The 24,216-nt window shown below is 41.1% G+C and overlaps 4 protein-coding genes across 5 annotated transcripts; 2 read left to right on the forward strand and 2 right to left on the reverse strand.

Annotated features, from left to right (window-relative positions):
• Positions 1-802: 802 nt before the first annotated feature.
• Positions 803-2,437, reverse strand: LOC149406906 (large ribosomal subunit protein eL20). The gene is made up of 4 exons (XM_089609791.1): positions 2,311-2,437; positions 2,111-2,226; positions 1,921-1,984; positions 803-1,446 (listed from the first exon to the last, which is right to left on the reverse strand). The coding sequence occupies exons 1-4, from the start codon at positions 2,323-2,325 to the stop codon at positions 1,105-1,107; spliced, it is 537 nt and encodes a 178-aa protein (XP_089465917.1). The 5' UTR covers positions 2,326-2,437; the 3' UTR covers positions 803-1,104.
• Positions 2,438-3,756: 1,319 nt separating this feature from the next.
• LOC149406907 (transcription factor VOZ1-like) lies at positions 3,757-6,772 on the forward strand. 2 transcript variants are annotated; one of them, XM_089609802.1, is made up of 5 exons: positions 3,757-3,887; positions 4,175-4,406; positions 4,519-4,683; positions 4,760-5,228; positions 5,963-6,772. In XM_089609802.1, the coding sequence occupies exons 2-5, from the start codon at positions 4,182-4,184 to the stop codon at positions 6,424-6,426; spliced, it is 1,323 nt and encodes a 440-aa protein (XP_089465928.1). In that variant the 5' UTR covers positions 3,757-3,887; positions 4,175-4,181; the 3' UTR covers positions 6,427-6,772. The 2 variants fall into 2 exon arrangements, with proteins under 2 accessions (XP_089465928.1, XP_089465934.1); XM_089609808.1 differs by having other exon boundaries at positions 4,763-5,228.
• Positions 6,773-19,100: 12,328 nt separating this feature from the next.
• On the reverse strand, positions 19,101-20,427 carry LOC149406908 (LEAF RUST 10 DISEASE-RESISTANCE LOCUS RECEPTOR-LIKE PROTEIN KINASE-like 2.4). Its single transcript, XM_089609831.1, has 3 exons — positions 20,414-20,427; positions 20,303-20,332; positions 19,101-20,215 (listed from the first exon to the last, which is right to left on the reverse strand). Exon 3 carries the CDS (start codon positions 20,139-20,141, stop codon positions 19,113-19,115), a length of 1,029 nt encoding a protein of 342 aa, XP_089465957.1. The 5' UTR covers positions 20,142-20,215; positions 20,303-20,332; positions 20,414-20,427; the 3' UTR covers positions 19,101-19,112.
• A 332-nt stretch (positions 20,428-20,759) lies between these two features.
• On the forward strand, positions 20,760-23,957 carry LOC149406909 (LEAF RUST 10 DISEASE-RESISTANCE LOCUS RECEPTOR-LIKE PROTEIN KINASE-like 2.4). Its single transcript, XM_089609822.1, has 3 exons — positions 20,760-21,928; positions 22,463-22,516; positions 22,675-23,957. The coding sequence occupies exons 1-3, from the start codon at positions 21,133-21,135 to the stop codon at positions 23,754-23,756; spliced, it is 1,932 nt and encodes a 643-aa protein (XP_089465948.1). The 5' UTR covers positions 20,760-21,132; the 3' UTR covers positions 23,757-23,957.
• The last annotated feature ends 259 nt before the right edge of the window (positions 23,958-24,216 follow it).

Genomic DNA, 24,216 nt, shown 5'->3' on the forward strand with positions numbered 1-24,216 from the left:
TTTAGGAAAGGTGCGATGTAATCAGTGACTTGGTTCGGTTGGTTAATTACCTTAGATTTGTTCTTAATTGTGGGTTAGAATATGGAATTAACGAGAATTTGGGTTATTATACATCACAAGTTAGTTTATCTAGCTAATTAATGAATCACTAAGCTTATTTAGAGACCGAGATTTATAGAAAAACTACAGGGTGCGTATGGTTGTTTGAAATCCCGGGCTGATTGCGGTTATTTGTTTTAATATAACCCAATCCGAGAGGTGTAAGTTCGCCAAATAGTAATATTACGGGATAATTAAGAAGGATTTAGACTAACCTTTTCCAACCTAACCCATCTTTCAACGTAACCAATCAAATCGATGAAACGATGAAGTCGTGCCCTTTCACTTCAATTTACTTGCAATAGCAGTTTAATTCAAGTTTCACTTCTATTCGAAACCCTCCATTGTTACATTTTTATAATTAAAAAATACTTCTAGTTAGTTTTGGTTGGAAAATAGAACGAGTTTCTCATGGGATTCGACAATCCTGCTCTAAACAGTCTTTATTACCTGATGACATGTACGTTTGTGTCGTGAGAATTATCCGTGATGCAAAAATTCGCCGTCAATCCTCTCCCAACCACATCGTACTCATGGAACTGTTTTTTCCAACCAAAAAAATTCACCGATTGACTCTAGGCAAGTCTTTCCGTCTCATATTAAGAGCTTTAACCCTACTACTCTTTTGCAGGGCATTTTATTTGATACTTTGCGTTGTGCTCTCTACTCATTCAGGCCCAACATGATTAACTATGTAAGTTCATTATGACCAATCGTACCTTAATTAAATTTCTGCATAGCAGATAATACGTGATAGAAATATTGTTGCAAACTATTAGGTTCCAAAATCCAAAGATTATAAATATTAAAAAAAAAAAGCCTTTGAGCTAAGCGCCTCAAAGTTTTTCAATAAGCACCACCAAAATAATCTGAATATCTCATAAAACTACAAAAAGAGCAAGAAAATGACATGTTTCTTTAAGAGGCCAGAGATGGAGCTCCACTAACAATCTGATGAAACAAGCAAAACTGTGGACAATAATATGAGAAAGCAAGCAAGAGAGGTTACATAAAGAGGTTGGGCCTGGTGGCCTTGTAGGTGGTCTTGAGCTTCCTGGTGGGAGGCCTGATCTTCTTGTAAACCAGAGGGAACTTGATTTTCGAGTTGTGGAACTGTTTTGTGCTCTCTCTTTTGCACAGCTTCGCCGGCACCGTCGCCGTCTTGATGATCTGAATGCACGGGAATCGCACTCTGTGCCGGGACGCCATCTCCGTGTACATGGCCTCCACCGCTCCGTTCAGGGTCGTGTCTCTGTACTCCTTGTACATATTATGGTACCCTGTTCGGCTCTGGTACCGAAGCCAAATCCCATAGTTGTCAATCTTTGTTGGGTTCTTCTCGAAGATCTGCATGTACACCCAGTCAGTCACCTTTAGATATCTCGAGCGACCTCGTGATGCATAGTGCAACAAAACTGCAATCTTACATACTACTTGCTCTTTCACTATAAAATCCACTTATTATTATCCAAATCTACTAGATCACACATCTCATCTACCGAGAAACACTTATTGTTGTCAAAATACTTTTGACATTTTCTGTAGCAATAGTGTCACTTCAAAAAATGTGTATATTGATTTGGTTTAAACTACATAACTTGTCCAGCTGCACTTAGATAAGGACTGAAATTTCGAAGCTTTTTTATGACATCAGAGGCAATCGAATTTGACAGAGCATAGAGATTGAGAGTGGTACTAAAATCCAAGCATGATCTGAAACTGTAAGTGCATATGCCCAATCGCAAAACTAAACCAAAACAGCGAGAATATAAAAAATCGCTGATTCAGAGTTCAGACAGACTTGTATTGCTAAAGAATTACCTCATTGATGGCCAACATCTGCCCATTGCTCTTCTTGACCTTCTTCAACTTCCTCAGAAAGTACCTACACAAGAACAGCAAAACCCAATTACAAATTCTTCACCTCAAAAATGAAATTCATTTTGGCGAAACGATATAAATCAAATTGCGGATTGATTCATTCTTCGCATAAAACTACATAAAATCATACCAGAACTTGGACTTGGCACGGACTTCATTGGTGGCCCAGAGCTTCATTCTGTAGATCTTGGGATGCTCATCGGTCTCCGTGGGAAGTCCTCTCCCAACCACCTGGTACTGATGGAACTGTTTTCACCACCAAAAACCACTCCATCAGAATCAAAACCCATCGCTAATCAAATTACAAACAAACAAAGAAAGTGTATATACCCTGAAAACACCCATTTTTCGAAGCCGACGAACACCGCTGTGTGTGTGTGTCTCTGTCTCTGCTTGGCCGAGTGAAAGAGAAAACCCTAATTTTTTCTTTCGCTTCTGTATTAGGTCATGTCGATTTATATCCCTTGGGCTTTCTTTTTTTACTCTTTCGGGCCCGATTAAATTCCCTTTATATGTCGTTTAAGCCCCCGTACGACAGCAGTTGTTGTTGTTGTTGTTTTTTTTTTTTTTTTTTTTTTTCATTTTATTAACTAACAAAAAAGTGAAGAAATAACATTGTGTGCCCTTTATTTTAGACCCCTTCGAACTTTTCCTCTTAAAAATGTCTCGTATTTAAATAAAAATTTTGGATTTTTGGATTTGTTTTTATTTTATTTGGCGAGGTGGAGCGGTGTCTTGGTCGATCAACCTCGACCACAAATTTTTTTTTTTTTGATGAGTTAGGCTATGTTTAGCTCTTCGCCTTGATGGCCATCATCGACGCCGACGATCATTAGCCGAGGACTGATGCGACACATCATCTTTGATCGATGCCTTATGACACTGTCGTTGTCCACGACGGTATAGTTTGGCGGCTCCCAGGCTGCCGACTTCAAATGTCCATCGGAAGTAAAGATCGCACTCTACATGGGTGATTTGGTATTGACCGTTATTCTCGTCAATCCCGTATTCATTTCTTGTTTGCGGTGTGGGTTCCTCTGCCATTGTTGAATTTTGAGTGATTACAATTTGGTTGTTCTATTATCAATTTTAATGTGTTTTGGCTTTGAGGCTTTTTCCATAGTTTTTTCATGGTTTTGTTGTCCCGGATATGAGTGCTTCATTTGTCGGATTTGTAGTTCGAGTTTTCAGTTGATATTTTGGCGGTGCAGGCACTCGACAATTTTTTCTAGGTGGTCTTCGAGTGCTTTGGTTTACCCAAATTTCGGAGGTTTTGTGAAAGAGTAAAAAAAAGTGCTCGAAGTTAAGTGTAATCGATTTTTCATTCGTCGAAAGTTTACACCGTTCAATCGAATCTAATCGTGAATCTTTGTTGCCTTGAGATCTATTATTAACCGTAAGATATTTGATGTTTGTATTTTTGGGTGGTATATCAATTTTCTAATAAAAACCTTAAGACTTATTGTTATTATATATATATATATATATATATATATAATAACAATTTTCCAATTTCTAAACATTTTGCCTTGTAAACAAAGGACAAAGGACCCGTTGGCTGATCTCCGAGTTCCATATAAAAGAGTGATGCAAAAGATCACAATTTTCCAATTTCTAAACATTTTGCCTTGTAAACCAAATTTGTAATTTAGTATATTTTTTTAATCATATTTTCTCTTTCCTTTAAAATATTCGGAGGAGTTACAAGAAGGTCACAAAATACGAAATTGTATAAAAAAATTTGTGTAAAAAAAAAAAAGATAATAATAAAAAAAAAATATTTCCTCAAATTTGTCATCGGTTTCTTAGTACTTGGGTTGAAGAGGTCGATTTCTCTCGCTCGAACCTTCGTTCGTGGTAATCGCATCTTCTTCAATCGACCGCTCTGTTGCTTCGAGAGACTAAAGGTACAAACGGATCGAACTTATGACATCTTTCTTCAATTCGGATTAGTATGCCCTTTTCTTTCGCTTTCGAAATCGCTTCTCATGCTTGTATTCGGTCAACAAATCTCTGATGTTCGACTTCTCTCCCATGGATATTGACTTGGATCGCCAGTTTTCTGTATAATATCTGACGACTTATTTAGTTTCCGATTATGATTATTCTGCTATATTATTATTATCTCTAGCTCTTTCCACGGAATTGATGTTTTCAAATAATCAAAAATAATAATTGGAAATGCTTGTCGTAGTGAAAACATGCCTAAGGATACTAAAAACAAGTGCGAGAGTGCGTCTCACCAGAATCTTAAGGAGAAGACGAAGAATCATGTCGATGATCTTCAGAGACTGTTCTTGAATCTCGAATCGGCAAGAAAGGACTACCGAGCCGACGACGTTTCTGTTCTCGAGGAACAAGTCAATCAGATGCTCCGAGAATGGAAAACCGAGCTCGCCGAACCTTCCCCTGCGTCTTCCTTGATTGTATGTTTTTATTTTATTTGTTGGGGATAAACAATCTCGGCTGTTTTGTGTGATATCGCAAATGTTTAGAAATCGGGATTTGTTTCCGTTTTTGGTTTGGGTTTCTGAGTAGGGTGGTAGTCTTGGATTTTCGGAGGAGATCGCTCGTCTTTTGCATGTATACGATTTGGAAGACGATGCGACCAGTCCATTGGGAGACCTTTCGCAACCTAAACCCGAGCACGAGCCACTAGCTCATTACGAAAACTTCCACTCCGAAAGTTCCATATTCTCCGAGGTAAAAACTCAAAAGTCTTTATCTTTTTTCAGTAAAATTTGATGTGGGCCCTAATGCGATGCGTGACTCGACTCAACAGGACATTTTTGACGCGAAGGGACTCAATGACCACACTTTTCCCGGATTCTCCGAGTTCCAAGGAGACATTGCTTCCGATTTCCCCGATCTCATCGCTCAAGCGGAGAATCACGAGTTTGTTCAGTACCGAGAATTCGAGGCCGATCGTGGCGCCGAGGCTTTTCGGGACGTCCAGCCGGACATTTCTCCTCCGCCCTCGGCTTTCTTGGGGCCGATATGCGCTCTCTGGGACTGTTCTCGGCCGGCACAGGGATTGAGCGCGTGCCAAGACTATTGCAGTAGTTGCCACGCTGTCCTGGCCTTAAACGAAGGCCTTCCCGGTGTAATCCCCGTGGCACGCCCGGGCGGTCTTGTTGTGAAGGACGGTACTTTATTCGCCGCTCTTCGTTTGAAGCTGCAAGGAAAAGAGGTCGGAATTCCTCGCTGCGATGGAGCTGCTTATTCAAAATGCCCGTGGAATGCTTCTGGTAAAGCCTTTATCAGCTTTTATTTTTTTTATTGTTTATGTTTTTATTTATCTGTTTCATATGAAAAAAAAAAAAAAAAAATTAGACCCCTTTTAGTACCTTTATGATTAAGAACCATTCTACAGCTTGTCCATAAAATATTAGTTCTTGTCTGTCTAAAGTGCAAACTATCCTTTTCAGGATTATTTTCAACACTCTGTTTGGCCTTAGTGTAAACTATTGGATGGTCATTTCAATAAGAATTCTTCTCGGATGCTTGAATGGTCTACTTGGACCAATTAAGGTGTAAAATTGTCCCCCAAACATAAATAGGACATTTATAGCTACTTAGAAATTTAGTTAGAAAAGCCTGGTCACATTCAAATTTGAATTAACATAGTCAAATGATTAGTCAAGAACAAAGTAGATTCACCATATCTATTTGGTGATATTCCTAAAACAATAGCTATCTAACGAAGTAACAATTCATGAACAAACAGGCTTATGCTACCGAGATCTTGCGTTCCGCTCGGTGTCTATCTATCTATTATCTATCACAAGTTCTTTCTATTATTATTTTTTTTTTAATACTTGGCTTCCCCTAAAACTAGTTTCTGGCGGTTCTAGTGCGAATGACTTAGGGGCTAAACCATTCTGCTCGATGTAACTCTACGTTTGCTTCGTATTCGTGTTGCAATGAGTTACATTTAAAAAAAAAAAAAATTCCTACTGATTGCTTATCGGCCATGTTACAGAGCTGTTCGACGTTGCTCTCCTAGAAGGCGAAAGCATCAGAGAATGGCTGTTCTTCGACAAGCCGAAAAGGGCTAACGAGACCGGGAGCAAGAAACAGAGGTCACTTCCCGATTACGACGGCCGTGGCTGGCACGAGTCGAGGAAGCAGATCATGAAGGAATTCGGGGGACACAAGAGGTCGTATTTCATGGATCCACAGCCTTCGAGCCTTCACGAATGGCATCTCTTCGAGTACGAGGTCAGCGACTGTGGAAATTTCACGCTCTACAGATTGGAGCTCAAGCTCGGAGACGGAAAGAAGAGCCCCAAAGGGAAGGTCGAGAGAAAGAAGAGCTCGAAAGTTAGTGTGGCGTCGACAAAGGACCCGTTGGCTGATCTGCAGAAGAAGATGGGAAGGCTCACCGCCGAGACTCCGACCAGCGACGGAATTAACTCTCCGAGCGGAGGAACGGGCTCTAGTTAAAAGGGATTGGTTATTTACGGTTTCGGTTCTGGTTGGGTCACAGGTGATTTTTTGGGATCAGAGCTGAAATGTTAAATACGTAGTCCTTTATAAGTCGTGCTTTGGTTTAAGTGTAGATATAACTTGGAAAGTTCTATAGACAAATGGAGAGAGTGAGGGAGCACATACAAGAATGTGGTACTACTCCGTTATTTTACTTTTAGTATTTTCATTATTAATTATCAGTATAAGATGTAGTTATGATATTATTTAGGAAGGGTATGTAATGACCCTACCTTAGGTATTACTTATATATACCGAGTTTGTAATCACTTTAAAAGGAATGAGAAGGATATTTTGTCCTTAATATTTGTTGCTATTTTATTGCTTTCTAGTATTGGATACAGTACACCAGTAGTATCAGAATGATAATGGTTTGTAACTCTTAATTGAGTCACAAGTAATATAGCCGTATCACCACAGTTCCTTTTATTATTATTATTATTAGTAATTACAATATATAATGGCTGGATTATTAGGTCCATTGGCACTAATAATCACACGTGAATCATTCAATGTAACGAGCCTTTGAAATAATTTTGCAGCGTAATAATATGGTTGTGAACATCTTGCGACTGAAATGATTCATAGGAACTTTTTACATAAATATATTATTATCTAACAGCTAGGAGATTAAAATAGTAGTCAAATTATCAATTTATTTTAAAAGATAGTCAACATTGATAAAAGTCTCAAAAATATTATTCTCTCTCACGCTCAAACACTCAAAACATCCAAATACTACACACAAACACCACATCTACACTCAAACATCACATCCACACCCAAACACCACACCACAATCTTCCTTTGCGATCTACCGGATCTTCGCCGGAGACTCGCCGTCATCGGCGCCGAAGAAGGAGCTCCAGACTCGATCGCCACCGCCTCGTGTCCCTTCCGGAGAAGCTCGCACCGGTTCTCCTTACCGGTGGTTCTGAGGTTGATTCCGACGTGGTTGTCGCTCGGGTCGTCGAATTCAGAGTTAAATCGCGTGTCGAACTCGAAGGCAGGGCCGGCGGTGGAGGTTCGATTTCAGATTCTAGGGTTTTTCGTTCGACAGTTAATCGGATTAACTGTCACAGTTAATCTGATTAACTGTCTGTCAGAGTTAATCTGATGAACTGTCACAGTTAATCTGATAAACTGTGACGTACTTCTTCCGAAAACGATTTCGAACATCGGCGAGTCTCGCGATTGCGCCGATCCGGCCGTCCGAAGGTCGTAAGTTCAGTTATGCATATTAACTGTGATAGTTAATCAAATTTACTGTGAAGGTTAATTCGATTGACCGTGACGATCCTCCTCTGGAAATAATCTCGAACATCGGCGAGTCTTGCGGCTGCACAGATCCGACCGTTTGAAGGTAGGGTTGAGATTTCACTGTTTGAAACTTTGATGAAAACTCGGATTCCGGCACCGGAGACGGCGGAAATGAAAGTTAATCAGATTTATTGTTGTTCTTGTTACTAGTTAATAAGATTTACTATTGTTCTTGTTACGGGTAATGAGATTTACCATTTTTCTTGTTACCGTTAATATTATTTACTCTGACAGTTAATAATAACAACTCTTAAGGGTATTATTGGAATATTGGAATGTTATTAGAACAAATTGGTTACTTTCCTAAATATGTTAATAGTTGAGCTATAATTTTAAAATAGGAGGCTATTTAAGCTAGATACCTAACACGCCCTAACACTTTTTTAATTTTATATTTCACATATTCATATAATCTTTTTTTTTCCTTTGATGAATCATTACAAAATAAAAAAGTAAATTCATTTTTATTTAATAATTAAATTTATTTTCTTTACTAAATACATACAAAATTATTTAGATATAAATAATTATAATTATAATTGTAATTAAATGAGATGTCAACTTTTTCATTTTATATATTCATATCCAGGCTGGCTTAATACATTTTGAGGTATTAGGCGAAAATAAAATATTAAGCTTTTTAAAAAAAAAATTCAACCATAATTCTTATTGTAGATCAAATACAATTTTTTTGATAAATAAATAAATAATGTCCATCGGTGTCTCAAACAATACCTGATACCTAAATATCGTGACGCTATCAAATTACGATTTTCCCATATTTTCTTGTGAAAAAAATTATCATTTTTACTCTTTTTTTTCATACCCCAAATTTTTTTCCGACAAGACATAATTTGGTCGTTATGGCTATTTAGCTTGACGTTTCCACTATACAAATAGCTTTTTTTATTTCTTGGAACAAAGCCAAATATTATTGTTCAACGGGAAAGTCATCAAATTAAGGGAACGTCGCTAGTAAACTTGGGCATTTGGTAGGAAACGGAAATCCATTACCATTAGGCATGGAATTTCGATTTTGACTGGAAGGAATTATTCCTTTCAATGTTGACCGGAATTCCACTGACAATGGAACGGAAATTTCCATTACATTGGCGGAAATTTTCACTTCCATACATTAAAAAATAATAATTAAAATCAATACAATTTTAAAGGATTAAACTGTAGTATTTTTTTAAATAATGACTAAAATGTAAAAGTGAAAAATAAAATGTAATGTATTGAAAACGGCATCCTTAAAACCTCTCCGAGGGTCGGTAGAGGAAAGAGTACCTTTATTTATATTCATAATTATTCAAAGTTACAAATATAAATCTAATCATCAATGTTCAAACTTGAAAGATCTAAATCGAAACCATCCACGACATCGAAGTTAACAAACATCTCTTGAGCTCGTCTATCATGTAGAACCAATCTTTTTCAATAGTTAATACCTCCACCATTTCAGGAGCTAGACTACATCTTTTATCTTCGATAATGCGACCAGAGCTACGAGGCATCGGATGAAACATTCGAGACATGTATCTAGAGTATGTCACGAGCTATTCTTGACAAGATGGAAAACATGTTTTCTCGTTACCTCCACCAAGCTATGACGTCAAGTGTATCTTGTTGCATGGAAACAAACCAGGACGTGTTGGATAGTGCGATTTCCTCATTGCTGGCCAACTCTTGAGATGTTCTTGAGGAAGATGACAATGGACTTGGAGATCTATGCACACCTCGTGCGTGTCGATATAGTTGTTGAACACATGCATGTGCTTGTGGATTGGTTGCGTGGTGGACTCGGCTCGGGTTGTGGTCCAGTCCTTGATTGATAGGTCCTGAAAAAATAATAAAAACCTTCCATGACTCTGGCGTGATTGCTTAAAATGTAATTTTCACCAGTCATATCCACTAAATATTGCAAAAGTTCATATATCCTTCAAATTTGATTTGTGGGTCTAAACTGCACCCAGAGCCGTATAGAAAAGGAATTTTGCCTGGACCCCAATATTTATTATACTTTTCTTTCATGGCTATAATGCATGGTTGAAAAAGTGGAAAATGGTTCACATCATGAAGGTGGTGTACTATTTTTGTTATGCTACGAATTGCTAAATGCGAAGTAGGTGTATATATAGCAGATAATGCACAAGTTTCATCATAGAAAAGGTGAATGAACTCACAAAAAACTTTAGCTATAGCAATGTCGTCCTCGATTATGTTAGCATTACCCGTATGGTTGACAAATTGTACTATGACCTCGTAATAACCCGAAGAAAAAAAGTTCCTTAACATTAAGTACGTTGAATTCCACCTAATTCTATTGTCAAGATGGAAAGTCTTCTCATTTTGGCCATTTAATAAAAGCACGTCTCTTCAACTCATCTACTCTAGGGTGGGAACTATTGACCCAGACAATGATGTCCCTAATTTTGGCAATTCACGGGTCATAGGTTTCGGAACCGGCTTTGACTATGAGGTTTATAATATGAGTTGCACACCTTTGATGTATAAGGTTGTCCTCACAAGGTATCTCTCGTCTTAAGCCTCTAACCATGGTGTTGTTACTTGTGGCATTGTCTAAAGTTATGGATATTATTCTATCATGTATACGCCACTCTTCCATCACTCGAAGTAGGATTTGTAGGATGCTATCGACCGTGTGGCCTGTCTCAATTATCTTAAAAGCTATGATTCTTTTGCATAAATTCCATGAGTCGTCTATGTTGTGAATTACCACACTCATGAAATCCATCTTACTATTGCCCGACCATATGTCTGAAGTTAAAGCTACACTAAACGCTCCCGACACAAATATGGATTTCATTTTTTTAGTTTCTTCACGAAAAAATTTAAGTATGTCTCTTCGTAATTGAGTCATCTTAATCATTTGAATATTATAGACTAAATAATATATGAATTTAAGAAATCCCTCGGATTCTACATGACTAAATGATTGGTTTGTGGAAACAATGTAATTAACAACTTCTCTCCTAAACTCGACGGGATCGTAAGAAGTTACCTGGTGAACTTCGGATGAAGTGAAATTCTTGTAGTGGTGTATTAACGATGAAGTCCCGTGTTTGTTGTTGCTAGCTTTCACTATTTTTCCACATTTTCCCGCTTTATCATCCCCTTCACCAATTTCTTCAAATTATTGCAACATCTTAGATCTCGATCTTTTTTTGGGGGGTGGCGGGTCTCCTTTATGTTGTGGAGCTAGGTCTTCTTCCTCCTCGTGGTGGTGGTGGTGGTGGCGATGATGATGGTGACGGTGAGTGTTCCTCCTCCTCATCCTCTTCGTCGATTTGATTTTCATAATTTTGTAATTGCTCTTGGTACACTTGGTATGGATCTTGATATTGTGGTTGGGGTTGAGAATAATAAGGTTGTTGTTGTGGATAATAAGGTTGTGGTGGATGTTGAGGTTGTGTATATATAATAGGTATATGGATAATATGGTGGTGGATTATTCGGAACATATGGAGATATTTGGTTGAATTGACTTTTGGTTTGATGGTAACTTGAAGGTACGTAAGAAGTTGATGGTACTTGGGTTGGGTTGTACTCGGTGTTTTCGTAATTCAAAAATTGCGATAAACCAATTCAATTTTGAGGGTATTGATTCACGGGAGACTCGTGAGTTGGTTGTGGATCTTCGGGCGGTAGGGTGTTTGAAGCAAGGTTTCAAATGCCATTTTCATTGCCGTTTCAAGCCTCTTGATTTACGAAAAATCGACACACTGACGAAAAATCGAACGGAAATAATGTGGAAAATGGCAACTGATATGCTGTTTTCGATGGATAATCGACAAGCCGACGGAAAACCGAACGGAAAAAATGTGGCATAATATATTAAAAATATACATATATATATATATATATATATATATATCTTCAATTTTAAATTTGTAAAATATATGATACTTAATATATATGTATGATATTTATTTTAAAACTTTATGACGATGTATATATTATACCTTTAAAATAATTTATGTATGTATGAACTTACCGTTGCCGACGGAGTTTACCGACAAATACCAGACTTATCGATGGAGTATCCAGTGAACAAATAAATAAAGTTATAAATTAATTTATATATGCGTTTCTAAATATGTGTTCATTTGAAAAAATACAAATAATATTTTCAATCAATAATATCCATTGTTTATGATTTTTTTACTTTTGATATTATTAATACATAATAATATATAATATAATATATTTTATGTAGGGTAGTGTAATTGTACTAGAGTGTAGATTCATTGAAAATATGAAAGGATGTATTGGAAATATGGGAACGTGTGTGGAAAATAACAAACTAATATTACTTCTACGGTCAAATTAAAAAAAACTCTATCTCCCTCTTGTCAACTCTCTCTCTCTCTCTCTCTCTCTTCCCACTCAAAAGCAATAGCAATGATTGTGATACTAGAACTTGTACCGTCAAATTTAAAAAACTGTTACGGTAGTACACAGCTACACTAATATTACTTATTTATTCATTAAAAACAATTATTTTTCGAAAAAGCTTACAAAGTACAAACTCATTTTCTCAGCCTACTTTATCTCTCTCATCGTTTTCTCACCCATTTTATCTTCTTCTTCATCATTTCTTCTCCACCATTTTTTTTTACAGAGACAAGAAACATAACATACATTCCTCTCTCTCTCTCTCTCTCTCTTCTTCGATTTTTTTTAAACAAATCTCGTCGATTTTCTCCAATCGTCGCCGATATTTTGTGGAAATCACCTTGAGCTTGTCCGATTGTCGCTGATTAGCAACGACACTCGTCAAAAGTCGCCGAAAACTTGAGGTCGTCTCAGCTTGAATATCTGGTCCGATAATCGTCTCTTCCTCGCCGTTTTCTCCGAAAATCTCTAAATGTCGTGACATATTTGCTGAGTTTAGTCTTTAAACACACCAAAAACGACCGGTCATTTAGTGTGGAAATGACATGTCGTTTTCGGTGAAATTCGAACGACAGAAAGTGAAAAAACGACATCAAGGCTTTCTCCCACCGTTGACTGTCCGAAAACGGCTTTGCTGGCGATTATCGAAGAAAATCGCCGGCATTTAAATCATTGGTTTGAAGAACTTGCTCGTGAGGAACTTCGATGATGAGATTCAGACATTTTTTTAAAATTAAAACTATATACTAAAAATATATTTGAAAATTATATAGGAAAAATACATATGAAAAATATTTATGAAAAATACATATGAAAAATAAATAATATAAATTAATATTTGAGAAAGTTTTATGAGATTTTGAGTAGTAGAAGAGAGTATGAGAAGATTGTATTGTGAGGTGTGAAGAAATGTTATGAATGAGTGTAATATATAGGAGAATGACAAAAACGAGTTAAAAAAAATATAATGAGGCAACGTTACAATTTTTGGCTGTTGAAATCAGTCCAACGTTCACTTACACAATCTGACTCATTTGTGGCCGTTGGATTTGCAATAGCCACAAATACAACGGCCAAAATTAAAAAAAAAACATCAAAAGTTGCAAGACAAGCGGAAGGCAGGAGTTCCGCGCCATTCCATTGCCTTCCGCTGTACGTACGAAATTCGTTCTTTCTGCCGACCATCAAGGACGGAAGGAAGCCTTCCATAAGAACCTGGCGACCGAAAGGAATCGGAATTTCGATGTCCTTCCGGTCCGTATGCCCAAGTGCTAGGCACAATGACGTCTAACTGCCTAAGTTGCCTACGGCATGGTCGGGCCTGTTCATATCAATGGTTAAACAATCTTTAAATCTGTTTATATTAACTACAGTTATTATAAAAGTAATTTACCAATCAGTATTCTTATCTATTTTTCAGGGAAAAACTTTCTCTTGAGTTATTATAAAGGTAATTTAGCAAAGTTGTCAACTTAAACGTTGGGAATTGCTAAATAGACAAGGTTTGGTAAATATTAGGTAAATAGCCAATTTTATATATTTACAAACGGCTGTACAAAATCGAACCGAAAATCGGATAAAACCGATATCCAAACCGAACCGAAACCGAAATTTGGAGCCACGTCAGCTAACCGAAATTCGGATTCGGATAACCGATCCAGTTTACAAAACTGGACCGGATATCGGATTTGATTTTGGGAAAATCTGGATATCGGTTATTTAACCGATTTTTTTAATTAAAAATAAATATATATTAAAAAAAAGACTTGATCCTGTTGTATTGCGAGAATACATGGATAAAGTGGAAGCACTAAATGATTCTAAGCAAGTTGTTTCGGGTAAGATAATTAATTTGATATTTTATTTGACATATTCATTTGTTTGTTTATTAAAACAAATTTATTTTAAATTTATGTCATTATTATTAACATATGATGGTCAAGTTGTCATAGAAGAACAAACTTCTCATATATCAACTCCTACTGTTACTACAACTTGATTACGTGATCTATAAAGGTAACATACAAATTCAATTGTTGTATGGTTTATTATGATCATGAGGGTTGTAATTTTAATTTTAAATTATGATATTTACATGTGCATGTAGTTGGAGACGAGTGTCCTTTTGAATTTTATTTTTTTGCTCGGTTTTAGATCATGTATTGTCATTTTGGAGCTTTATAATAGTCGTTTGTACTCGTTTTTTGAATTTTTACAAACCGGATTTGGATTTTAGAAACTGGATATCTATTTTATAAAACTGGATATTAAACTGGATCTGAAATTTTACAAACTGGATAACCGAATTTTAAAAATTGGATACTGGACTGGATACTGGATTTAAGAAACCAGATAACCGAATATTCGGATAACCGAATTTCGGTTTTAGACTAAATTGGACCGGATACTGGACCGAGTTTTTAAAAACCGAAAATTCGGATTCGGATACTAAAAATGTCAAAAACCGAACCGAAGCGATCCAGTTTCACCTCTAGTAAATATTAAGTAAATAGCTACTGCCATTTTAAACCACGTCATCATTTATGACTATTTACCTAATATTTATCAAACCTTGGTTATTTAGTAATATCAAACGTTTAAGTTGGCTATTTTTCTAATTTTTTGTTATTATAAAAGTAATTTACCAATCAGTACTCTTACAACACAAGTTTTCCATCAACATAATGGATCACCTCAGAGCTCAAACTCATAAATCGCACAACCCCGTGAAGCAGTCCCGGTACAATGATTGAGTTTGGAGATACAGTTTCTTTACACACACAAACACATTCAAGATTCAAAACATAATAAGAGTTTATATATATATATATATATATATATATATATATATATATATATATATATAACATAGATAATAAAGAGGAACTCTTCCCCAACTTTCATCCTGGTGTTGCCACGTCGGACGCTGCCTGCGTGACACGTGGCGGCGCTATTTTGGTTTTTTTTTTTATTTGCAATTTTATTGACTGCTTCACTTCTACTTTTCTCGATATTTTCAATAAATCGATTCATCTTCTACTGATCCATCTTCCCTCTCTCTCTCTCTCGTTAATCGGGCTCTTTAAAAAAAATAAAATACACAGGAGAAAGAGAGAGCAAAGCGATGAGAGAGAGAGAGAAAAGCCGAGTGAGAGAAATTGAGAGAGAGAGAGAGGTGAATCTCGCCGGAAAAATGGAGGAAGATGATCGGAAATTCCTCTGCCTACCTCGTCCAAGGTAAGGGCTCACAGTTTTTTTTTTCTTCTTCACTACTCGAATTTCAAAGATAAAATTCTAGGGTATAACTTTTTGTTTTTTCTTGGGTTTGTTGATTCTCGAAGATTTCAGCGTGAATCCGGGAAGGGAAGTTGAGAGGAAGGCTGGTCAGTTCGTGTTGAGGTAATGGAAACTTTGAATTTTTCTTCTATTTCTTGCCAACATATTTAGTGGTAATTTTGACTTTTTTTATTTATGTGCTCAGGATCGCTGTCAGAGTCCACTATAGTTGTAAGAAATTTTAGGATATGCTTGGGTTTTCAATTTTCTTCTCCTGAGCTCTCTCTCTGCTTCTTTGCAATCGTCTTCGGGGATTTTTTTTCTTTACATTTTTGCATTATTTTTTATTGGCTATGGAGCCTCGAGTCGGAGGCAAGTTCCGACTCGGTCGCAAGATCGGAAGCGGATCGTTCGGGGAGATCTACCTTGGTTCGTTTTCAAATTCTCTGTTTCGCAACTTTTTTGTATTTTTGGTTTTGGTTTTTGTTTTGTCTAATCAATTATTATTTGTTTGATTTTAGGTGCTAACATTCAGTCGAATGAGGAGGTTGCAATTAAGCTCGTAGAGTATTCCTTTGGCTAATTTCTTGGAATTTGTTGTAATTGCGAGCGTTTCTTTTTTTTTTCTTTTTTTTTTTTTTTATGTATTTTAGGTTTTTGAAATTGAAAAGTTTGGAAATTTGCTCTCAGTTTTATGAATATGTGTAATTCTTTAACCTGATTTAGTTACTCAATCTACCGATTCGTAGGCGTTGTGCAAGAGCTTTAATCCAGTGACATGGATTCGAATCTCTGCTTGAGCTAGAACAGTTGATTCGAACCTCCAGGCCAGGCTCGACGTCCAGGCGAGCTCGACCCCCCAGGCGAGCTCGATCCCCCAGTCGAGCTCGATCCCCCCGGCGAGCTCGACCTCCAGGCAGGCTCGACCTCCAGGCGAGCTCGACCCCCTGGCAGGCTCGACCCCCAGGCGAGCTCGACCTCCAGGCCAGGCTCGACCTCCAAGGCGAGCTCGACCCCCAGGCGAGCTCGACGTCCAGACGAGCTCGACCCCCAGGCGAGCTCGACCCCCCAGGCGAGCTCTACCCCCATGCGAGCTCGACCTTCAGGCGAGCTGGACCCCCCAGGCGAGCTCGACCCAGAGGCGAGCTCGACCCCCAAGGCGAGCTGGACCCCCCAGGCGAGCTGGACCAACAGGCGAAGCTCGACCCCCAAGGCGAGCTCGACCGCCAGGCGAGCTCGACCCCCCCAGGCGAAGCTCGACCTCCAGGCAAACTCGACCTCCAAGCGAGCTCGACCTCCAGGCGAGGCTCGACCTCCAAGCGAGCTCGATCCACAGGCGAGCTCGACCCCCCAGGCGAGCTCGACCTCCAAGCCAGGCTCGACCTCTAGGCAGGCTCGACCTCCAAACGAGCTCGACCTCCCAGGCGAGCTCGACCCCCCAGGCGAGCTCGACCTCCAGACAAGCTCGACCTCCAGGCGAGCTCGACCCCCCCCAGGCGAGCTCGGGTCGAGCTCGACCACCCAGGCGAAGCTCGACCTCCCAGGCGAGCTCGACCCCCCAGGCGAAGCTCGACCTACAGGCGAGCTCGACCCCCAGGCGAGCTGAACCCCCCAGGCGAGCTCGACCCCCAGGCGAGCTGGACCCCCCTAGGCGAATCTCGAGCCCCCCAGGCGAGCTCGACCCCCAGGCGAGCTCGACCTCTAGGGGAGCTCGACCCCCCCAAGTCGAGCTTGAGTCGACCTCGACCCCAGGCGAGCTCGACCCACAAGCGAGCTGGACCCCCCAAGCGAAGCTCGACCCCCAAGGCGAGCTCGACCGCCAGGCAAGATCGACCCCCCTAGGCGAAGCTCGACCTCCAGGCGAGCTTGACATCCAGGCCAGGCTCGACCTCCAGGCGAGCTCGACCCACAGGCGAGCTCGACCCACAGGCGAGCTCGACCTCCAAGCCAGGCTCGACCTCCAGACAGGCTCGACCTCCAAACGAGCTCGACCTCCCAGGCGAGCTCGACCCCCCAGGCGAGCTCGACCCCCCAGGTGAGCTCGGGTCGATCTCGACCCCCCAGGTGAGCTCGGGTCGAGCTCGACCTCCAGGCGAGCTCGACCCCCCCAGGCGAGCTCGACCTCCAGGCGAGCTCGACCCCCAGGCGAGCTCGACCCCCAGGCGAGCTCGACCTCCACGCAAGCTCGACCCCCAAGCGAGCTCGACCCCCCAGACGAGGCTCGACCTCCAGGCCAGGCTCGACCCCCCCAGGCGAGCTCGACCTCCAGGCGAGTTCGACCCCCCCAGGCGAGCTCGACCCCCCAGGCCAGGCTCGACCTCCAGGCGAGGTCGACATCCAGGCGAGCTCGACCCTCCAGGCTAGGCTCGACCTCCAGGCCAGGCTCGACCTCCAGGCGAGCTCGACATCCAGGCGAGCTCGACCCTCCAGGCCTGGCTCGACCTCCAGGCGAGCTCGACCCCCAGGCCAGGCTCGCCCTCCAGGCGAGCTCGACCTCCATACGAGCTCGACCTCCAGGCGAGCTCGGGTCGACCTCGACCTCTAGGCAGGCTCGACCTCCAGGCGAGCTCGACCCCCTGGTAGGCTCGACCCCCAGGCGAGCTGGACCCCCCAGACGAGCTGGACCCTCCCAGGCTCGACCTCCAGGCGAGCTGGACCCCCCCAGGCTCGACCCTCAGGCGAGCTGGACCCCCCAGGCGAGCTGGACTCCCAACCAGGCTCGCCCTCCAGGCCAGGCTCGACCTCCAGGCGAGCTCGACCCCCCAGGCGAGCTCGACCCCCAGGCGAGGCTCGACCTCCAGGCAAGGCTCGACCCCCCAAGACGAGCTCGACCTCCAGGCGAGCTCGACCCCCAGGCGAGCTCGACCTACAGGCGAGCTCGACCTCCAGGCAAGCTCGACCCTCCAGGCCAGGCTCGACCCCCAGGCCAGGCTCGTCCTCCAGGCGAGCTCGACCCCCAGGCCAGGCTCGCCCTCCAGGCGAGCTCGACCTCCAGGCGAGCTCGACCCCCCAGTCGAGCTCGGGTCGACCTCGACCTCCAGGCGAGATCGACCTCCAGGCGAGGTCGACCTCCAGGCGAGGTCGACCTCCAGGCGAGTTCGAACCCCTGGCAGGCCCGACCCCCAGGCGAGCTCGACCCCCCCAGGCGAGCTCGACCCCCAGACGAGCTCGACACCCCAGGCGAGCTGGACCCCCCCGCCCTGCCAAGGGCCAGGAAAACCACTTCCCTGCAATGGGCAAGGAAGGAAAAATCCCAGCCCCGCCGAGGACAAGGAAAGAAATGTCTCGGCCTTACTAAGGGCAAGGGGGGCGACATCCCGACCCGTCCAAGAGAAAGGAAAACTCCAACCCGTTCGACCACCGCGCGATCATAGGGTCCGGCCCTAGACCGAACCGCGGACCTGTTTTCGTGTTGATCCATTTTCAGGCATTAACAGGATTCATATACAAAATATAATGGAGCAAAATGATTGATAAATTTATATATCGTTCATTAGTTCATTTTATACTTCAACAATAATAACAATACATTTACTTCTATTAACTTACTTACTTAAATTATTATAAATACTATAAATTACTCGCGCAAAGCGCGTGGCTGCGACTAGTGTATCTAAAAACAGAGGATTTCAAAGTGCTATAGAGGATTGTTGAGGAGACACAGCCGGAGAATATAAAAAGGGTTTCGGTGGAATATCGATGGATTTAACTATTCCCTCAAACATCTCAACCACTCTACTCATCGATGGCCGATCTTCCGGATTGGTTTGGATGCACCAAAACCCCACCAAAACCATCTTTCTACACATTTCATTCTCTTCGTCTGTGGTGACTTCAAGGGCAGTTAAGTCTTTTCCCAGCTCTATGCTGTGCTTGTAAATCCAATGCGGATAATAAGCTTCGCTGGTCTGATTCGCCCCGGAGTCGAAATTCTTTCTTCCTCCGACCATCTCAAGAACCAACATTCCGAAACTATACGCGTCGGATTTGTGAGATACACCGCCGTAGTTCAGATTGAAGACCTCCGGCGCGATATAACCGGCGGTGCCTCGAGCTTCGATGGTTGACATGACGCTCTCTTTCCTCAGCCACAGCTTGGCGAGCCCAAAATCCGAAATCTTGGGGCAGAAATTCAGATCCAAAAGAATGTTTTGGGGCTTTATGTCGAAATGCAAAATCCTGGTCTTACATCCGCGGTGCAAGTACTCGAGTCCTCGAGCAACGCCGATCGCGATTTCGAACAGAGTCTTCCACTCTAAGGTACGTTGTTCATGTGTCGATTTTTCCCTGAATATGAACTTGTCTAGAGATCCGTTGGGCATGAACTCGTAGATCAAAGCTCTTTTAGCTCTTCCGTAGCAGAATCCGATTAGCGTGACTATGTTAACATGAGAAGTGTTGCCGATACTTGCAACTTCGTTGATGAAATCTTCTCCGTTTGATTGGATGTCGTTCAGAACTTTTACGGCCACAGGACGACCGTCCCCGAGCTGGCCTTTGTACACGCAACCGAATCCGCCTTTGCCTATCTCTTCAGAGAAAGAATTCGTCATCTTTTTCACGCTTGAGTAAGTATATCTCTTTGGGGAAAATGACTCTGAGCTCTTGATGAAAGCTTCCACATTAAACTTGTTCTGGTCGTCTCTCTTCCAAAACATAAACTTTTCTTTCTTAATTGCGTAGGCAATCAAAATCGAGATAGTGATTAAACCAAACAAAGCTACAGATGTTCCTGTTGAGAAAATTTTCAAACATTATTCAATAGAAAGGAAAACGACCATGAACCGAATTACCAACATTTTTTCTAATAGATGCATACCTATAGCCAGTTTACGCCTTGCCGAAGATTCTACAATGAAAACAAAATACATGTAAGACTCGACTGTGTCGTAATACTGGTACATAAAATTAACAGTGTCTTTGTTCCTACCATGATCATCTGGTACTGATAGAGTACACAGCTGAGGTGGCGTGACAGCTCAGCTATATTAGTCAAGATGGCATTATTGTAATTAGTATAATTCAGTTAGTATGATTGGTTAGAAGTTGAATACTGCAACTGATACAGGATTACAAGCCATTGGAGTGGTTCTAATTAGGATCAGAATATCGCCTTAGCTGAGACGATACTAGACTTATTTCAACTTGTCAGTGTCAATCCCCACTGTATGAGGACTCGGTCAGCTTTGTGATAATTCATTACACTTAACCCCACCACACGACTTTTTTGTGATCTGTTTACTTACAAGTCTACAGTTGTAATTCATTTTAGAAGCAAGTTGCAAAGATGTTTCCGTCCAATCTTTTTTGCCTTAGCTGAGACGATACTAGACTTACTTCAACTTGTCAGTGTCAATCCCCAACGAGGACTCGGTCAGCCTTGTGATAATTCATTACACATAACCCCACCACACGACTTTTTTGTGATCCGTTTACTTACAAGTCTACAGTTGTAATTCATTTTAGAAGCAAGTTGCAAAGATGTTTCCGCCCAATCTTTTTTGCATATAGTTATTATGCCTTTAAAATTTTCTTATGTTTAATAAAAAAAATATCAATTGATTTTTTCATAAATATAAGTTCAGTGTATTAAATACGCCACCAACCATAAGATAATTGTAAAGTAGTGAACCAATAATTCTGCATAAGATGCATATCAAAGTAAAACAAAGGCCTTCCCTTCCATCCTCGAATTTGGGAATGAACTCCAGGCCATTTCCACAGCCATATGCTCTTCTTTTGATAATTTTCCTCAATTACTTTCCACTATGTTTAAGCGTAGACTGGTTCTCAAAGTGCAGTACCTCCAAGTTTTCATGTGGAAACTTAACAGACATCGAATTTCCTTTCTGGGGCAACTCTAGACCTCAACGATGTGGCTATCCTCATCTGAAGCTCAATTGCAGCCTAAACACCACCACCATAGACATCGGCAACGTCACGTACCGAGTCTTGAGCATCAACAACACAGCTCAGACCCTCAGAATCGCAAGAGCTGACTTATGGAACGGAATCTGCTCTCCGCTGTTCGGCAACTCTATCTTCGACATAAAACAGTTTGAATACGCGCCAGACTCTGGAGACATTCAGTTTTACTACGATTGCTCAAAAAAATCCAGCCTCTTCCTTGGGAGCTACTTCACGTGTCCCAATGGATCCACTCACGAGAACGGGTATGTTTTGATAGACAAAGGAGAGACTGAAATCGGAATTTGTTCGAGCTTGACTGTCCCTATTCAGCAAAGTCAATTCTGGATTGTTGGGAATTCGTCGTCGATCAGTCAGGTGGTGAGAGAAGGATTCCATTTGCATTACAAAGTCGATATCGAATTCTGTAAGTCGTGCGCTTCGCTCAGCGGAGTTTGTGGCTACGATTCGAATTCCACCGAAGTTTTGTGCTTCTGCAAGACGCCAACGCTTGGAGTGTTCTGCAACGGCTCTATGGGTATGTCACTGTATTTTTTTTTTTTTGTCTCATATTCAATTTTGGACTCTGATTTAAATTGAGCTTTGACAGAACTACAGAACAGTGATATGCGTTTAAATACACGCACATGTACGTCAACTCAAACAATTGTCATCCTTTACCAATCATGTTTCACCAAAGTCACAGGAACATAGACTTTTTTAGTCGTTAAAAACACGGTCTTGATATTCACTCACACACTTTTGAAGTTGAGTATTATAAACACATGATCTGGTGAAGAGTATTATATTATTTAGGTATGCAATCATACTCACACATGTGTGTGGTGAAGCTTAGGTGTTACCCTGAAATTCTCAAATGTAAATCGATCTCAGGAAACTGCTTTTTCATCATTCGACTATTTCCTCATCTAATTGACTTTAAGCCTCATATACTCTAGCAAAATTGTATTTCGAAAACAATAAAATCAGTCTATTTAAAAAATCACAGTGCATTTGATAAGTCAAGCAGCAATATATATTGTGCTAACAATCACTTAAAACTATATTTCAGCAATCCCTACTGCCAATGCAGGATCGTTGTCAACGAAGCAGAACTTGATTATAGGTACCAACTATAAAACTTGAGCCCAACTTTTATTTGCATTTGTGCTACACGCATATTGAGTTATTGTTGTTCTCCTTATGTTTATTGAGACACATTATTTATTCCTTCTTTTTTCAAATGAAATTCATCCTCTTAATTAAAGTTTTCAATGTGTATAGGGATATCAGCTGGTCTCTCTGCGATTGTGCTGACCTCAACCGTGATCATATATTTATTCTCAAAGAAAGTCGCTTGTTTGAAGGCTAAAAATGACGATCTCTTCAATGTTGAAGATTTCATGAGGAGTCATGGATCATTTGCACCGAAGAGGTACTCTTACTCCAGCATTCGAAAAATGACGAGAGCCTTCTCTGAAAAAATAGGCCAAGGAGGTTACGGAGCTGTCTACAAAGGGAAGTTACCGGACAAGACACTCGTGGCCGTTAAAGTCTTGAAAGAGTCAAAGAAGAGCAATGGAGAAGAATTCATCAATGAAGTTGCTAGCATTGGCAGAACTTATCACATCAACGTAGTCACACTTCTCGGCTTTTGCTACGAAAGAAATAAAAGAGCTTTGATTTACGAGTACTTGCCTAACGGCTCCTTGGACAAGTTCATCTTCAGTCAAGAGTCGTCCTTGCTCGCCGAGAATCGTCTTCCTTGGAAAACGTTGTATGAGATCTCGATGGGCATCGCGCGAGGGCTAGAGTATCTGCATCGAGGCTGTACCATTACGATTCTGCATTTCGACATAAAGCCTCACAACATTCTTTTGGACAATGATTTCTGTCCTAAGATCTCAGATTTCGGGCTAGCCAAACTGGGCCAGAGAGAGGACAGTGTTGTATCCATGAAGGGAGCGAGAGGTACATATGGATACATTGCGCCCGAAGTGTACTGCAGAAACTTTGGAAGGGTTTCTTACAAGTCCGACGTGTATAGCTATGGAATGATGGTCCTTGAGATGGTTGGTGGACGGAAGAACATCGACGCCGGAGTTTCTCGAACGAGCGAAATATATTTCCCTCATTGGATTCATACTCAATTTGGAAGGAGTGACAAACTGGAGCTCGGAGAAGAGATAATAGGCAACTCAGAAGACGAGGAGATCGCGAGAAAGATGATTCTGGTCGGTTTGTGGTGCGTTCAGACTATTCCTTCGGATCGGCCGTCGATGAGTAAGGTCGTTGAGATGTTGGAAGGAAGTGTTCTGTCAATTGACATTCCACCCAAGCCAACCTTGTCTATTGCAGAATCCTGAAAATCATCTTCACTGCTTACACACATATCATGAAGGAAAAAAAAAACCTTCTATTTATATTGAAAGTTTATTGTTTGTTGAGCACTTTATGACAATTACTTTTATCTGCACCTAATGGCTGTATTTGTATCCGAACTCTATTTATATATATGTGGACAAGAAAATGTGTGTACCGGTGTTTTTAATGCAATATAAACTCCCTATGCCTTGTTGAAACCAATAGAAAAGGGTTAAGGGTGGAATTCTGTGAACTTGCCGTAGCGAAGAGAAATAGTTCTGAGTTTCTTTCCGATGACGGCCTTATATATAGTCAACCGGAGATACTCTCCAATGATTGAACCAGTTCTCCTTATCGTGCGAACGACACTACATAAACTCTTGGGGAGTTAGTTAGGGTGGGTTAATTAGTGCATTGAGAGGTTGATTAGCATAACCCCTGCGAATTCCGAGGCAGTAAAGG

This window comes from Urtica dioica, chromosome 1 (assembly GCF_054948205.1).
Source record: "Urtica dioica subsp. dioica isolate 48M chromosome 1, U.dioica_male_clone48M_v1_H2, whole genome shotgun sequence".
Taxonomy (NCBI): domain Eukaryota; kingdom Viridiplantae; phylum Streptophyta; class Magnoliopsida; order Rosales; family Urticaceae; genus Urtica; species Urtica dioica.

Bases quoted from the DNA above. Each gene is read 5' to 3' on its own strand.
- LOC149406909 (XM_089609822.1), top strand. From the start codon at position 21,133: ATGCATATCAAAGTAAAACAAAGGCCTTCCCTTCCATCCTCGAATTTG. The intron at 21,929-22,462 runs GTATGTCACTGT...ACTATATTTCAG, and splicing joins GTTCTGCAACGGCTCTATGG to CAATCCCTACTGCCAATGCA. The intron at 22,517-22,674 runs GTACCAACTATA...CAATGTGTATAG, and splicing joins GAAGCAGAACTTGATTATAG to GGATATCAGCTGGTCTCTCT.
- LOC149406907 (XM_089609802.1), top strand. From the start codon at position 4,182: ATGCCTAAGGATACTAAAAACAAGTGCGAGAGTGCGTCTCACCAGAAT. The intron at 4,407-4,518 runs GTATGTTTTTAT...GTTTCTGAGTAG, and splicing joins CCCCTGCGTCTTCCTTGATT to GGTGGTAGTCTTGGATTTTC. The intron at 4,684-4,759 runs GTAAAAACTCAA...GACTCGACTCAA, and splicing joins AAAGTTCCATATTCTCCGAG to CAGGACATTTTTGACGCGAA.
- LOC149406908 (XM_089609831.1), bottom strand. From the start codon at position 20,141: ATGTTTTGGAAGAGAGACGACCAGAACAAGTTTAATGTGGAAGCTTTC.
- LOC149406906 (XM_089609791.1), bottom strand. The intron at 1,985-2,110 runs GTATGATTTTAT...GTTCTTGTGTAG, and splicing joins CGTGCCAAGTCCAAGTTCTG to GTACTTTCTGAGGAAGTTGA. The intron at 1,447-1,920 runs GTAATTCTTTAG...GTGTACATGCAG, and splicing joins AGATGTTGGCCATCAATGAG to ATCTTCGAGAAGAACCCAAC.